The sequence below is a fragment of the Suncus etruscus genome, chromosome 9, assembly GCF_024139225.1.
Source record: "Suncus etruscus isolate mSunEtr1 chromosome 9, mSunEtr1.pri.cur, whole genome shotgun sequence".
In the NCBI taxonomy this organism is placed as follows: Eukaryota; Metazoa; Chordata; class Mammalia; order Eulipotyphla; family Soricidae; genus Suncus; species Suncus etruscus.
The window spans coordinates 86470476-86484647 of record NC_064856.1 but is presented as its reverse complement, the minus strand read 5'-3'; the positions used below and the strand labels follow the sequence as shown (position 1 = coordinate 86484647).

Here is a 14172-nt window from a genome sequence, read left to right as displayed (position 1 = left end):
TGAAAACAATTTTTACATTCTGGAGGTGGCGAGAGGTAAATCCCAATAATTCCAGTATGTAGAGTTGCACAGGCACTGCACATCACTGCAGAAAAAGCGACTTTTCTAATCTCCAACAGGGTACCTTCCTCCAAATCAATGTATTTTTGAAGGATTATACACTTTCTCCTTTATATCTAGAAAACAAACAAGCAAGATCAATTTTCCGTTCCCTTCATCTCCCAATGCCTGGCTGCTCTGCTCGAGTCCCTGGGTTGACCCTTTTTAGCCCAGGCACTTGTACTGATGCAGTAATATTGAGGACAAGTTGTAGTCTTTTTTTTTTTTTTTTTTTTTTTTGGTTTTTGGGCCACACCCGTTTGACGCTCAGGGGTTACTCCTGGCTATGTGCTCAGAAATCGCCCCTGGCTTGGGTGGACCATATGGGACGCCGGGGGATCAAACCGCGGTCCTTCCTTGGCTAGCGCTTGCAAGGCAGACACCTTACCTCCAGCGCCACCTACCCGGCCCCACAAGTTGTAGTCTTAAGAACAAATCCCGACATGCCCCGCGATGGAGGAAGAAACCACGTGATCTCATTCCTCTTTGGGTTATGGTCACATGATCTGGGGAAGATGGCCGCGCTGACAGCGGAAAACTTTGCCGCGCTCCAGACCCTCCTGAAGGTAAATGGGCGGAGTGCGGACCCGGTTAAACAGACTTTATGTTCCTGGGTCTCGGATCGGAGTTGGAGTTAGAATTAAATGGGCTCAGATCTGGAGCCACGGCTCTGTCACCACATCTTTCAATGCCTCAGGTCTAGTCGCTGCACCTTTTTCAGCTTTTAAAAAGCGGTTACAAAATTAATACCGCCCTAGCCTGCTGTCAGTAAAGATAATAGGGGTGAAGGCATTGTACAAGGGCCTCAAAGTCTCTGACTGGCCCTCGAGATTGGTTCTTTAGTGGGGACTGTGAGCCTGCTTGCCCGATTCTATCCCGCAGCTAATCTCTGCTCCTTGCTGCAAGTTCCTTCTCTGCACCGAGCACTCTCAGTGCATTGTGTCTTCTGTGCTTTCCAAATCCAAGATTTCTGCACATGAATGAGTTGTGTGAGGGCACAGCAACTTCTGATTATCATATAAAGGATTATGAAGTTGGAAGGGATGTAGGGCTTTGTAAGGATCAAAGGAAAAGATGAATTGGAATTATTTACTCGACTTCTGGCTTCCCAAATAGAAGGAACAGCTTTACTTCTTTCGTGGAGCTTGTAGAACTGACATTTTTTTTTTTTTGCCACTTGCCTTTCCTACAAGAATGTAGAATGCGTTAATAAAATGTTCTTTTACAAAAGAACACCAGATGTAAACGATTGAGATCATACAGTCAACAATTAATGGTACTGTTTTATCATGGGTTCATACAGTGGCTCGTCGTTTAATCCCTTTTCAATATTATTTCAAACTTACCACATGTGAAAATGTGTACTCTTGTTATAGACTCAATAAATAGTGGTTATAGAATTAATGAAGAAGGAGCAGAGCCAGACCTTGAATAAAGCTGTCAATCTCCAGCATGGTGCTTTTTCACTATCACTGTGGCTGCTTCCATCCCATTATCTACCTCCCATGCCATTACCTTGTAAGTTTTTTTTTTTAAAGAATGCAACACATAAAAGTATACAAGCCATAAGTGCACAGTCTAATCATTTTTACTTGCCCTTGTAACTACCACCCCACAAATCCTGCTATTTCTCCTTTCTTACCCCATTCTCCTCTGTAGTAATAATCACTATCATTACTTCTGACACCATCAATTTCATATTGCTCATGCTTGAACTTGACATACAATTGAAATACATACCATTGAGCCAGATCAGTAGTTCAGAGGATAAGATGCTGAGTTGCATGCAGCAGTCCTGAGTTTGATCCCCAGCCATCTATATGGTCACCTGAGCACTACCAGGAGTGATCTCTTAAGCTCAGAGCTGGGGATGGGCACCACTAACTGTGCTGCCCCAATAAAGTTTTTGTCATCTATAATTACAGGATTACTTGCAGAAGTAATGTAGGGTGATCCATTTACCTGTTACCCATTTCCTCATATGCTCCTTCCTTCTTTCTTTCTCTTCCTTCTTTCTTTCTCTTTCTCTTCCTTCCTTCTTCCTTCCTTCCTTCCTCCTTCCTTCTTCCTTCCTTTCTCTCTTCTTTCTCTCTTCTTTCTTCCTTCCTTCCTTCCTTCCTTCCTTCCTTCCTTCCTTCCTTCCTTCCTTCCTTCCTTCCTTCCTTCTTTCCTTCCTTCCTTCCTTCCTTCCTTCCTTCCTTCCTTCCTTCCTTCCTTCCTTCCTTCCTTCCTTCCTTTTCTTTTCTTTTCCACACCCAGTGGAGCTTAGGGGTTACTCCTGTCTCTGTGCTCAGGAACTGCTCCTGGCAGGCTAGAGGGCCCATAGAGGATGGCAGGGATCGAACCCAGTTCTAAATAGGCCACATGCAAGGCAAATGCCCTATTTGCTGTGCAATCACTCTGAAAGTGCTACCATCTTGCTAAACTAGTGCATACCACTACTATCAGGATATAGACTTTATTACCATATCTATTGAGTTGTATTTCCTTTACCATTGGCATATATTTTATGTTGTCCCTTTGGAACTACTTCTGCTTCACTTTTACTTTTACCCTCATCCTTTACTTCTGACAGTCACAAGTTGATTCTTTCTGTAATTCTGCATTATCAAACAGATAATATAAATGGAACTATATTGGTTTACTTTATTATTTTTCACTCAGCCCAATGTTCTTCTCTGAAGATTCGTCCATATTATATGCATTTAAAAATAACATTAGTATCCTTATTAAAAGAGAAGCATTAAATACAAGAGATATAAACACTAGTGATGCCTTATGAAGAAGGCAACCCTGGAATAATGCTCACTGGGTCATAATGAATATTCTTTCTGTATATTCTGAATACTGTATGCTGCTAATAGTTTTTCTCATTTATTTTCATGATTAATTTTGGTAGTTGTTTTGTTTTACAGTGTCATCTTGGCTGATTTAGGGATTTGTGATGTTAGCTTTATGAAATGGTTTGATAAATATTCCCTCGTTCCTGTTTTCTAAAAAAAAATTGTGTTTAACTAGGTAATCCTTTAAATCTTTCTTAAATTCTCTAGTAAAACCATCAGAGCCTGGAGTTTCTTTTGAGGGAGTTTTTAAAATTATGAATAGGAAACTGAAATAGGTTTTTCTGAGAAGATAGAGGGCTATTCAGATGTTGTGTTGTGTTGTGTTGTGTTGTTTTGAGAAGTTACTCTAATTTGCTTAAGCCACCAAATTTGTGTGTAGAGTTGTTTACATCTCTTATTGCCTTTTTTTTTTTTTTTTGCTTTTCTTGGGCCACACCCAGTGACACTCAAAGGTTACTCCTAGGTATGCAAGCAGAAATTATTCCTGGCTTGGAGGACCATATGGGATACCTGGGAATCTAACCAAAGTCTGTCCTAGGTTAGCACATGCAAGGCAAATGCTCTAACTCTTGTGTCACTGCTTCAGCCCCTTATTGCCGTTTGAAATCTGCAGAATATGTATTGATAAGCATTTCTTGATTTGGGTCATATTTACTTCCTCTTATCCATTCTGTCAGGCTTTCTAAAGGTTTTACTGATATATTTGAAGAATTCATTCTTTGTTAGATTAGTGTCTCAATTTTTCTATTTTTAGTTTTATTAGTTTTATTATTTATATTTATTTTTATTATTATAGTTTTTTAGTTTTATTATTTCTGGTCATTATCCTTCCTTTGAGTTAATTAACCATATTTCTCTTTTTCTAAGTTGTTGAAGAGGAACTTACATTAATTATTTGACCCTTTTCTCCTTTTTTTTTTTTTTTTTTTGGTTTTTGGTTTTTGGCTCACACCCAGCAGCACTCAGGGTTTTCTCCTGGCTCTGTGCTCAGAAGTCACTCCTGGCAGGATCAAGGGACCATATAGGATGCCAGGATTCAAACCGGGGTTCGTCCTGTATTGGCCACATGCAAGGCAAATGCCTTACCCCTGTGCTATCGCTCCAGCCCAGTTTTCTCCTTTTTTAATATTGCCTTTATAACAATACATTTTTCTTTAACATTCTCTTGGCTGTGTCTTCTACTTTTTGATGTATTTTTGTTTGTTTTCATTCACTGAGTGCAACTTTTAAATCTTGCCTAGGTTTTCTCTTTGATCTGTTGATTATTTAGAAGTCTGTGGTCAAGGTTTCTAAGTGTTTGATTATTTTCCCCTAATCTTTTCTGGATTTTCTTGTAGTTCATAAGAACACACTATTATTTCAGTGATATTTGTGAGTGTTTGTTTTATGGCCCAGAATATTACCTATATTGGTATATATATAGTGGCAGACACTTGGAAGGGAGTGTTCTATAAACATTAGTTTGATTGATTGCTGGCTTTGTTGACTTCTTCTGTATCCTAGTAAAGATATGTCTAGTCCTGTCTATAGAAAGAGAGGTGTGAAGGCTTCCAACTATATTTATGGATTTGTATATGTCTCCTTACTTCACATCTTTTGCAACTTTTGCAAGGTGCATACATGTTTAGAAAGTCTTCTTGATAAATAGAACCTTTTATCATTATATGCTATTTCTCTCTATGTGAGTGTAATTTTCTTTGCAGTGAACACTATTTTATTAATACAGTCATTCTTGCTTTCCTTTGAATAATGTTTACATGATACAATTTTTTTTATACTTCTAAACTATCTATATCATTACATTTGAAAGCACATTTTTTTTTTGTTGGTTTGGGAACGTAGCCAGCTGTATGCAGGGCTTACTCCTGCCCTCAGGAATCACTTCTGATGGGACTTTGGGGATTGAATTCAGGGCTAGTGTGTGAAAGATAAGCAAGTAGACATTACACTGAAGCTAAGGATGTGGCTGCTACTTCATTGATGAGGGAAAAATCTAACATCCCCACAGGGCTTCTAACCCCTGGAAGTTTCTGATCTTTTTTTGTGTGTGTGTTTGTTTTTGGTTTTTGTGTCACACACAGCAGCGCTCAGGAGTTACTCCTGGCTCTACACTCAGAAATCGCTCAAGCAGGTTCGGGGGGCCATATGGGATGCCAGGATTCAAACCACTGTCCTTCTGCATGCAAGGCAAATGCCTGGCCGCTGTGCTATCTCTCTGGCCCTGAAGTTTCTGATTTTTAATGGGCAGGGCAGAAAACAAAGTCTCCATAGTCCATGACAGGGAAGAAGGTTCCAACTCTCACCTTGATCTTTTGCAACAGTGGTGCTGGAATTCCCCCTCACAGCTTCTCAGAAGCTGGGTGTGGAGTCTGAGGAGAACAGCTCTTGTTTAAAGATTCTGTCTTGCTGAGCTGCCCCTTCCTGGGTGCTAATTAGAGGGAACACTAAGGCTGGAGCCATAGCACACAGGTAGGGCATATGCCTTGCACACAGTAGATTCAGATTTGATCCCTGGCATCCTGTAAGATCCTCCAGACACTGCCAGGAATAATTATTGAGTGCAGATTCAGGTGTAACTCCAGACCATAGTTGAATGTGACCCAGTAAATAAAAGAGAGGGAGCAATTACTTCCTCGAGCTCCCCATATATACCCATTGACCTCCTGAGTTGCACTCTCTTCCACCTTGACTAAAAGGAGCCCCAGAACTTAGCTCTCTGGCACTGGCTGGGATCCCCACAGCATGTGTGTCTCCTTACCCCTCTCCAAGCTGCCTCATATTTCATTTCTCAGTAGTGCCCAGGGAGTTGGGTGAGTTTAATAAGAGAAGTTATGGAAAGGGGTGTGTGGAAGTCTGCTCCATCTTTCTCAACCGGAAGTGCACTCTTCACCTCCCTTTTCGAGTCCTGAAGGTGACCTATCACCCCCAAGACTGCATGTGGGTTCTTCAGTGTCTGAGCGTGTTCTTTGTTCCCACCCATGGATTTATTTCTAGGCCTCCTCGAAGGATGTTGTCAGACAACTGTGCCGAGATAGCTTCTCCAGTTCAGCCCTGGACTCCCAGATGCTGTTGGAGAGTACGTCTTCCAGTTTGTCTGTGACCCAGGCAGAGGCAGAGCAAGTAAGTGTGATGAGCTGGGACCTGTGATATCCAGCCTGTGAAGGCTCTTGTCTCAGAACCCTCACTTTCATCTGATGAAGGCAGCTCAGGCTGAAGAGCTTCTCGCTGCTTCCTCTGCAGACTTGTTCCCTTGACAAGCGTGGACAAAAGCCAGCCTTGGAAAGGTTTCCTTTCCAAACCTGCCACTTTCTGGTGTTGATAAATTGTCAGTGAGTTCGAAGAGGGCAGAGTGTTCCCTGGGTTCACTGGGCAGCAGCTCTAAGGGCCCAGGAGGCCCTGCCAAGCTCATCTGTGGCACACATAGGCTTTGCTTTCCAGGGAGAGCACGAAACTCAAACAGGAGCTCTTCCAAATAGCAGCCCTGTGTTGTAGTTTTAACTCAGAACTGTGTTCAGTGAGGTCCAGTGAGTAAAGAAAGGCAGAAGCGAGAAGCACTATATGGCAGCGAGCCAAATGCTCAGGCAAAGACTTGGCTGCCAGCAGACACTTGGGAGGTGAGTCTGGAAAACAGAAAGGTGGCAGTGGGAAAGAGTGATGATGGGGAGAGATAAGGGAACCCTGTGAGTAATCAGGTGAAACACCCCCTAACACACAGACAAACACACACGTGTGCGCACACACACACAGACAGTAAGGCCCCAGAGAATATCTCCATTTACTCCCACACCTCTAGGGAGAGTTCTAGGCTCCTCCTGCTGACTCCTCCTGGGTGCCTGACTGTGACTTCTCTTAGCCCAGATAAAGCCGGGCTGCAGAGTAGATGACTGTCCTCATCTTCCTATCTCAGCCCCCATTTTCTCAGCCGCAGGAGCCCAGCAGAGGTGAGGACAGGGTGGTACTCTTGTTCTGCATCCTTCCCACCAACAGCTTCAGGACAAAGCCATGCTACCACTGTGCCTGGCCTTAAGTTCCAATTCTGGAGCTGGCTCAGTTAAGGGGCGCAGCTCTGGGTTCTGGCAAGGAGACAAGGCAACCCACAGGCCTTGCAAATCTGAGCCCCTTGTTGGCCCTGAGCCCAGAGTAGAGTTGCCTAGGAGCACAGCTGACTTTCCCCTGCCTTCAGTCTCTGGAGATAAGGCTCGAGTGTCTGCACCTCTGCAGAAGGGAGTGAGCCTTGTTGTGATGTGTGTGTCTTATTCTCTCACACATTCCAAGAGCCATGTGCAGTAGTCGTGACAGCCCCCAGGCCTCACAGCATCCCTGAGGCCCAGCCTGATTGGTGGCTGTGCATGGCAGCAGCCCCAGATTGGCAGATAACATACTTCCTGCCATCCTCGGCCCCTACTCTCACCCTTCTCACCCACCCATGGCCACTCTGTCTCCCTGCAGCTGCTCCAGGCCCTGCACCGCCTCACCAGGCTGGTGACCTTCCGCAACCTGTCCTCCGCTGAGGCGATTCTGGCTCTCTTTCCTGAGGACTTCCACCAGAGCCTCAAAAACCTGCTGACAAAAATCATCCTGGAACATGTGTGAGTGCTCATGCTTTGGGGGCTTTACATGTGCAGCTGCCTGTTCCTAGAAGTATTAGGCTCGGTTGCAAAGTACAACTGGGGAGGTTGGGCAGGAAGAAAGAGAAACTGTAGCATGTCCCCCACCCCTTCCCCTCTGTGTGCAGGGTTAGCAGGACTCATCCCTTTTTGCAGAGTCTGTCAGTACCTGCGTATCTTTCCACTTACATATCTGTCGAGGAATGAGGAGGGCTATTTTTGCTTAGAATGCAGTAGAGCAGACCATTTTATAATCTGCTTGTGTCCAGTGAGCAGCATGATCACAATTGAATTACAGATCAATAGCTTTTTATCTTTGATAGCATTTTATTTTACCACCTACATATATTCCATGAAGAAACTGTATCTGTTAATTAAGCAGTTCTTGAACGCTGGATGTTTAGACTGTCAGCAGATTTCACTTTGGTGCGCCTGGCACCATGCTTGATTGCTGACTGGGTTAAACTCCACAGTGACATCTGCAAGACACCTGCCAGTCTTCCACCTTCTCCTCAAATCTTTCTCTGCACTGAGGGTTTTTTGTTTGAGGGAGGGGTATTTGTTTGTTTAACGTACTCTTCCCCAGTTGCACACATAAACAGATGATTCCTAATTTGATTTTCTATGCCTTTGATATTTACTGTATCAAATAGCTTTTCTGTGTATTCAGCAGTCATTTTCATTTCTTTTATGAATATTTTCTAGCTAGGTAAACTCTTTTAAATACATAGAATCTAAGCAGAAACAGTTAGCTCTTGGTTAGCAGCACATTTGGTCCAAACTCTGTTGAGCATATGCTGGGCATAATGGGTTTTCTGACTTGGAAACATCTCATACGTGCCTAAGCACTATGCCAACTCTGCTCACCCTTTCTTTTTTCCTTCTGTTTTGGGGCTATACCTGGCATTTCTTAGAGTCCTGGCTCTGCACTTAAGAATCCCTTTTGGCAATACTCGAGGAACCATATAGGATCCTGAAGATCAAACCCAGGTTGGCAACATATGAAGCAAATGTCCTCCCTGCAATGCTATTGCTATGGCCCCAGCTCTGCTCACCTCTTATGGTAGTTACTGGAGCCTGAGACCATCTGTTTGGCAGTGTTTTAGTCAGGCTGCAAGACATAGCATAGAGACTCAGTAAAGGAAAACCACTTGTAACTTCCAGGCTTTGCCTCAGAGAAAATAGAGTAAGAACACTGTCTCTGATGCTTCCTGACTTTTCTTTTTCCCCTACATTGTGAGAATGAACAGCATGACCACCTGCCCATCTCTGAGCTTTGCAAGACTCACAAATCTGCTTCTTGGAGAGAAACATTTCTGTGAACCTTTCCCTTCTGATGGTCACAGCTTTGGGGCTCACATTAGGAAGAGTCTCTAGTCTGAGGGCCTCTTCTGGGACCTTGTTTTTATCATGCTTTTCCCCTGTCTCTCCTTCTTGCACAGATCTTCCTGGAGAACCGAAGCCCAAGCCAATCAGAGTGAGTACACCACCACCCTTATTCAGCCACTGTTCCTGGTCCACCAGGGCCCAGTGTTTAACCAGAGAGCACAGGGAATTACACCAGTCTACACCCATCTGAGGCCATCATTTTTATTCTACCTTTTATTATTTTTCCTCCCCAGGATCAACACATGCCTATTATTTAAAGTAAGCAATAACCTGAAAACAAAATAAAAGATATACCCAAAGCAGTAAGTGAAGGACTTAAATTAATTCAACTTTAACTAGGGAAAAAAATTGATTACAAATGAAGTTCAAAGGTTAAATAAAAATAGATATTTAGGCTGAGCTCAAAGGGTTAATTCTGCATGCTTTGCTTGCATGCAGGGCTCTTGAGTTCAGTTCCTACTAATATATTTCCCCTGAGCACAAGGGCATGAACTCCAAGCATTGTGCTAGGAGTAGCCCCTGAGCATAGCTGGGCAAAGCAAACCAAGAAAATATGCTTAATAGATGCATTCTCTGCTTCTCCCATGCCAGTCTGAATGCTGAGGAAGGGCCTACACTGACTCTGCTACTTCTTGGCTAGGAACAAGGCTAGGATTCTTCCCCCTTTCCCAATAAGGCAGTAGACCTTGAAATTAGAAATTAGAACCTGTTTTCAAGCCCGATTCATTTGAGAGCTAACAAGATTTCCTCCAACTAATGTGGCAGCCCCATGTGTCCAAAGCCTTGAACCACAAGCTCATCTTCTCTGTTGCATGCGTCTGATTCCTCCCTGATACCTCTTTGGCAGATGCTTAGGCTGGAGTCTCCTCCACAAATTCACACTGCCTATGGGAGGCCAGGGGTCTAGCTGGGGATCTTGGACCCCGTTCCTGGGGATGAAATGCAGGAGACTTGTCCACACTCAGAACTGCCTTTACACAGTGGAGACTCATAGGCTTCGACAGTACAGGGCCCTGAGCTGAGCCGTCTTGTTCACAGTTTCTCTGCCACGCCTGGTGGACCTGGACTGGAGAGTCGACATCAAGACCGCCTCAGACAGCATCAGTCGCATGGCCGTCCCCACCTGTCTGCTCCAGTTGAAGGTATGGAGGCTTCCATCTTGCTTAAAGAGAAGGAAAGGGAACCCCCTTGGACTTCATAAATGCCAGTCTTATGCCAGTTTCGGCATCTCTCAACCAAGTTAATAAAAGGGAGGTGGTGGTGGGAGATAGCACAGTGGTTGGAGCACTTGCCTTACTTACATGCAACTGATTTGGGTTTGATCCTTAACACCATTTACAGCCCTTCCAACAACAACAGGAGTGAGCGTAGTGCCAGGAATCAACCTTTGAGCACTGCTGGGTCTGCCCAGAACTCAACAGAAAATGTAGTGGTTTTACTTATGTACAAAGAGTTACTCTATTGATTTTCTATAGTCATCGTAAAAGTGGAAACTGGAACCAAGAGACTTAAGAGACACAAGAAACAATAACTTGCCTACTAAAGTTTCTTCCTGCATTGTGGTGTGTCATAGCTCCCACAAGGGCTGTATGCACAGATCTCAATCCTGGCTCCAGCTCTTGGTACCCTGTTACCCCTTCGGAGGCCTGTTTGATTGGTCTTCACTGTGATGTGGCTGACGGATTAGGCTCTTGGAGAAATTATGACTGTCAGTCCTTTGTTTGCTCCTGAGTGTTATCTTCCCCGTGCAGTTCTCCATGGAAGCTTTTTATAGCACCTCTCTTCCTATAAGCTTGTTTAGATAAAAGCAGGTGCCTGTAACACCATATTGACTTCCCAGCACCCAGAATCTCAGCACCTGTCAGAGTGAAAAAGTAAGGTTGCCTCTAGCAACTGGTCTTTTAACGCTTGCTTCTGAAAGTAGGTGAAAATCCTAACAGGCGGTTGTAATATTTTTTCCCTCCCACTGGACTCTGCCCTGCAGCTCCAGACACCTGAGGAATGTCTTCTCAGGGGAGGACCATGGACCTCGGCTGCCCTGCTCCAGTTCTCCCAGTGAATAGCCTGACCCAGCTTCTCTGCTCTCCATCCCTCTGTTCCCTGTAGCTGGGGGCTCCCAGCCCAGGTGCCTTCTGACTCCAAGCAACCTGCCCACCCTGAAAAAGGCATATAGCATATCGCAGTCTGCACATAATTCATGTACAGGTCATGCATAGCACACACATACACAGCACATGTACAACGTACACAGAGCAGGGAGTGTGGCTGCACTGACTTGGGGCTTTCTTCTCTTCACAGATTCAGGAAGATCCCTGCCTGTGCAGGGATGAACCGTCTGTCTCTGCAGTCACCGTGGAGCTGAGTAAAGAGACGCTGGACACCATGCTCGACGGGTTGGGCCGCATTCGAGACCAACTTTCTGCTGTGGCCAACAAATGACCCAACCAGTGGCCTTGTCCCCATGAATGTCCCAGCTGCTGTCAGCCACTGAGCATCTCCCAGGCCCTACAACCCTGACAGCAACTGTTTGTGGGGAGTTGGAGGTGACACCCCTGGAAGGGATGTGAATAGTGGGGCCGCCACTCTATCCTCCTCCTCCCTCATCTTTCTTTTCTCCGTGGGAAGCTTGGGAACAGGAGCCTGCACCCAGGGCGCCTGCATGCCATTTTCTGACAGACCTCTGAGGCGGTAGGAGGGGACTTTGGCTTTGTCAGCTGCCTCCACCTGGCTGAAGGAAAAACCCAGGCACATTGCTGAGCAGGGCTAATAGGTTCCCTTCCAGCACCAGCCTAGTGCCAGGGGTGCCACTCACAGTCTTGCTTCTTTGGCAGAACCTCTAGCACACCCCACAGAGCAGTTCCTCAGCCCTGTAGCTCTTTACCCAGCAAAAGGCTTTGGATCTGTGAGCTGGGGAGCCCAGCCACCCCCAAGGGCAGGAGTGGGAGTGATGGGAAATAAATAGCAGTTCTAAGACCTTCTTTGTCCCACCACACTCCTACTAGCATCTATCCTTAACTGCGTTGTGGCCTTAGACCAACTCCTCTCTGTCAGGGTAACCCAGTTTCCTGCCTGAGAAGCCCTGGGCCAGGCTCAGCACCTGGCATCTGCCCTATGTCCTTTGTCACATAGACTAGAAGCCAGCAGGTCCTGGTTACAAAGCAGTAGCCCAGAGCAGTAGACCAGAGTATTTATGGACTCACACCCGCATCGCTCACAGCACCTCACCTATCCGTCTAACTTGCTTTAGAAATGGCATGTCCAGGTGGGGTGTGGTGGGAGAGGGCAGGATCTTGACTCCGAGTCTGAACCCTGGAGGTGGAGGTGGAGCTGTACTAGAGCTCCCTTCCCTACAGTGTTGCCCCCCCTCCTTGATCCCTGGGCTCCATTTCCCCTTACTCCAGTTTTCAGCAAGAAATACAGAATAACAGGGCCAGAGAGATAGCATGGAGGTAAGGCATTAGCCTTTCATGCAGAAGGTCATCGGTTCGAATCCCGGCGTCCCATATGGTCCCCCGTGCCTGCCAGGGGCAATTTCTGAACATGGAGCCAGGAGTAACCCCTGAGCACTGCCGGGTGTGACCCAAAAACCACACACACAAAAATAAATAAAGTTCTACACTTAGTGACAGTACTCGAGTTCACTGGGAGTCCAACTCCAGACCTCAAGTATTAGGGCAAACACTTGTTAAAAAAAAAAAAAAAAGAAAAAAAATACAGAATACACTTAAAAAGTGTATTCACTGAAAGCAGTTAGCAGCAGACTCTGTCTTTGCTTACTCATGGGAGGGCAGCAGGGAAAGGTTGCACATGCTGTTTCATCTGCTGGGACAGAGTTGGCCATATGCATCCTCAGACTAGCTGGACGAGGGGATGGCAGGTGGCACACCCATTTGTAAATCTGCTGGGGAGTGATGGACAAATCATAACTGTCACATCTAACATTAAAGATGGGGACTCACGGTTAGGGACATGTTTATTTCATGTGCAAGGTCTCCTACTGCATGGCACCCTAGTACTGCTGGATGCAGCCCTGAGGCAACGTGTGGTAGGCCCAACAACATCTGGATCTGTGATGTGCCACATTGTCAGGCTGAGCATTGAAAACCCAGCCTGCCTGGTTACTGTGGGGAATGATTCTGGAAAAGTTTAGTCCCTGACTTCTGCTTGGGAGGGCCCCAAAATAAAGAGGGCACATTATTCCAGTTATACCACAAATCCAGGAGAGAAGAGAAGTGAATCCATCTGTGATTAGTTTTGATAACTACGATCCCCACCCTGAACCAAAAAATTCTGCTAAACAAAGGTTACAAAGGAGAAGAATTGACAGTGTCTCAATATCTTTTCTCACCACCTATGGGCACTGGGAGCCATCTAAAAAATCATGCTGTCTCTTTGCCTTCACCTCCTAGGGATCAGTGGAGCATCTTCCCTGCCCTGAGCTGTGTGTCCCTATTGCTCCAACAGTGGCCAAATGAAGGGCCACACACTAGTACAGCAAGGTTGCCAAGAGCTAGAAAGAATCATTCTTCCTCCAGAGGAGACCTGCAAATGTCTCTCACGTAAACCTGGGCAGTGTGTGTCTATGCTATCACCTCCACTTACTGATGAGACCAAGAAGTACATCAGAGCCAGGGCCCAGGAGCCCTAGACACCCCCCGAGTTCTCAGACATCTTTAAGGACTTCACCAGCCCTCACAAGGAATGCCTCTCTGAGATTGGGGTCCACTGGCACCAATTGAAGATTCTACTGTTAGGAAATCTTAAATCATTGTAAAAGGAAATTTTAAAAAAAGCCAATTAAACTGTAGAAATGTGAGCACCAAAGGGAAGTTGTACAGAGTCAATAGTATGTGGAGGAGAGAGTGTTGAACTGTTTGGATCTGAAAGTCAGTCATCACAAGTTCAATACCATTCTTTTAAATGTTCAGCCACCGGAAAACTTTCAAAATGCCAGGCAGTCAATAGCTTCTAGGTGGAAATGTTAAGAAGCGGAATAAAAACCCCGTCCCTTGATAATATCTCAGCTTACTGCACAAAACAAGGGAGAGCCAGGTAATGTGTTAACACCAGTGCACAGAGCCTGACTGGGCACCGTGCCCACCGCAAGCACAGAGAACCGGCTTGCATGGGAAAAACTCAAATGTCTGGCCCTTTCTCCCACTGCTTGGCTCTTGTTATCAATGTACCATCATGTGGCCTTAGGCATATATAGTGAAATAAAACATGGATCCAAT

The 14172-nt window shown here is 45.3% G+C and overlaps 1 protein-coding gene across 1 annotated transcript; it reads left to right on the top strand.

Annotated features, from left to right (window-relative positions):
* Positions 1-614: 614 nt before the first annotated feature.
* On the top strand, positions 615-11912 carry COMMD9 (COMM domain containing 9). The gene is made up of 6 exons (XM_049779917.1): positions 615-665; positions 5937-6062; positions 7392-7531; positions 8992-9026; positions 9977-10080; positions 11237-11912. The coding sequence occupies exons 1-6, from the start codon at positions 615-617 to the stop codon at positions 11375-11377; spliced, it is 597 nt and encodes a 198-aa protein (XP_049635874.1). The 3' UTR covers positions 11378-11912.
* The last annotated feature ends 2260 nt before the right edge of the window (positions 11913-14172 follow it).

Coding starts and splice junctions, on each gene's coding strand:
- COMMD9 (XM_049779917.1), top strand. CDS start 615: ATGGCCGCGCTGACAGCGGAAAACTTTGCCGCGCTCCAGACCCTCCTG. Junction 6,063..7,391: donor CCCAGGCAGAGGCAGAGCAA/GTAAGTGTGATG, acceptor GTCTCCCTGCAG/CTGCTCCAGGCCCTGCACCG. Junction 9,027..9,976: donor CGAAGCCCAAGCCAATCAGA/GTGAGTACACCA, acceptor TCTTGTTCACAG/TTTCTCTGCCACGCCTGGTG.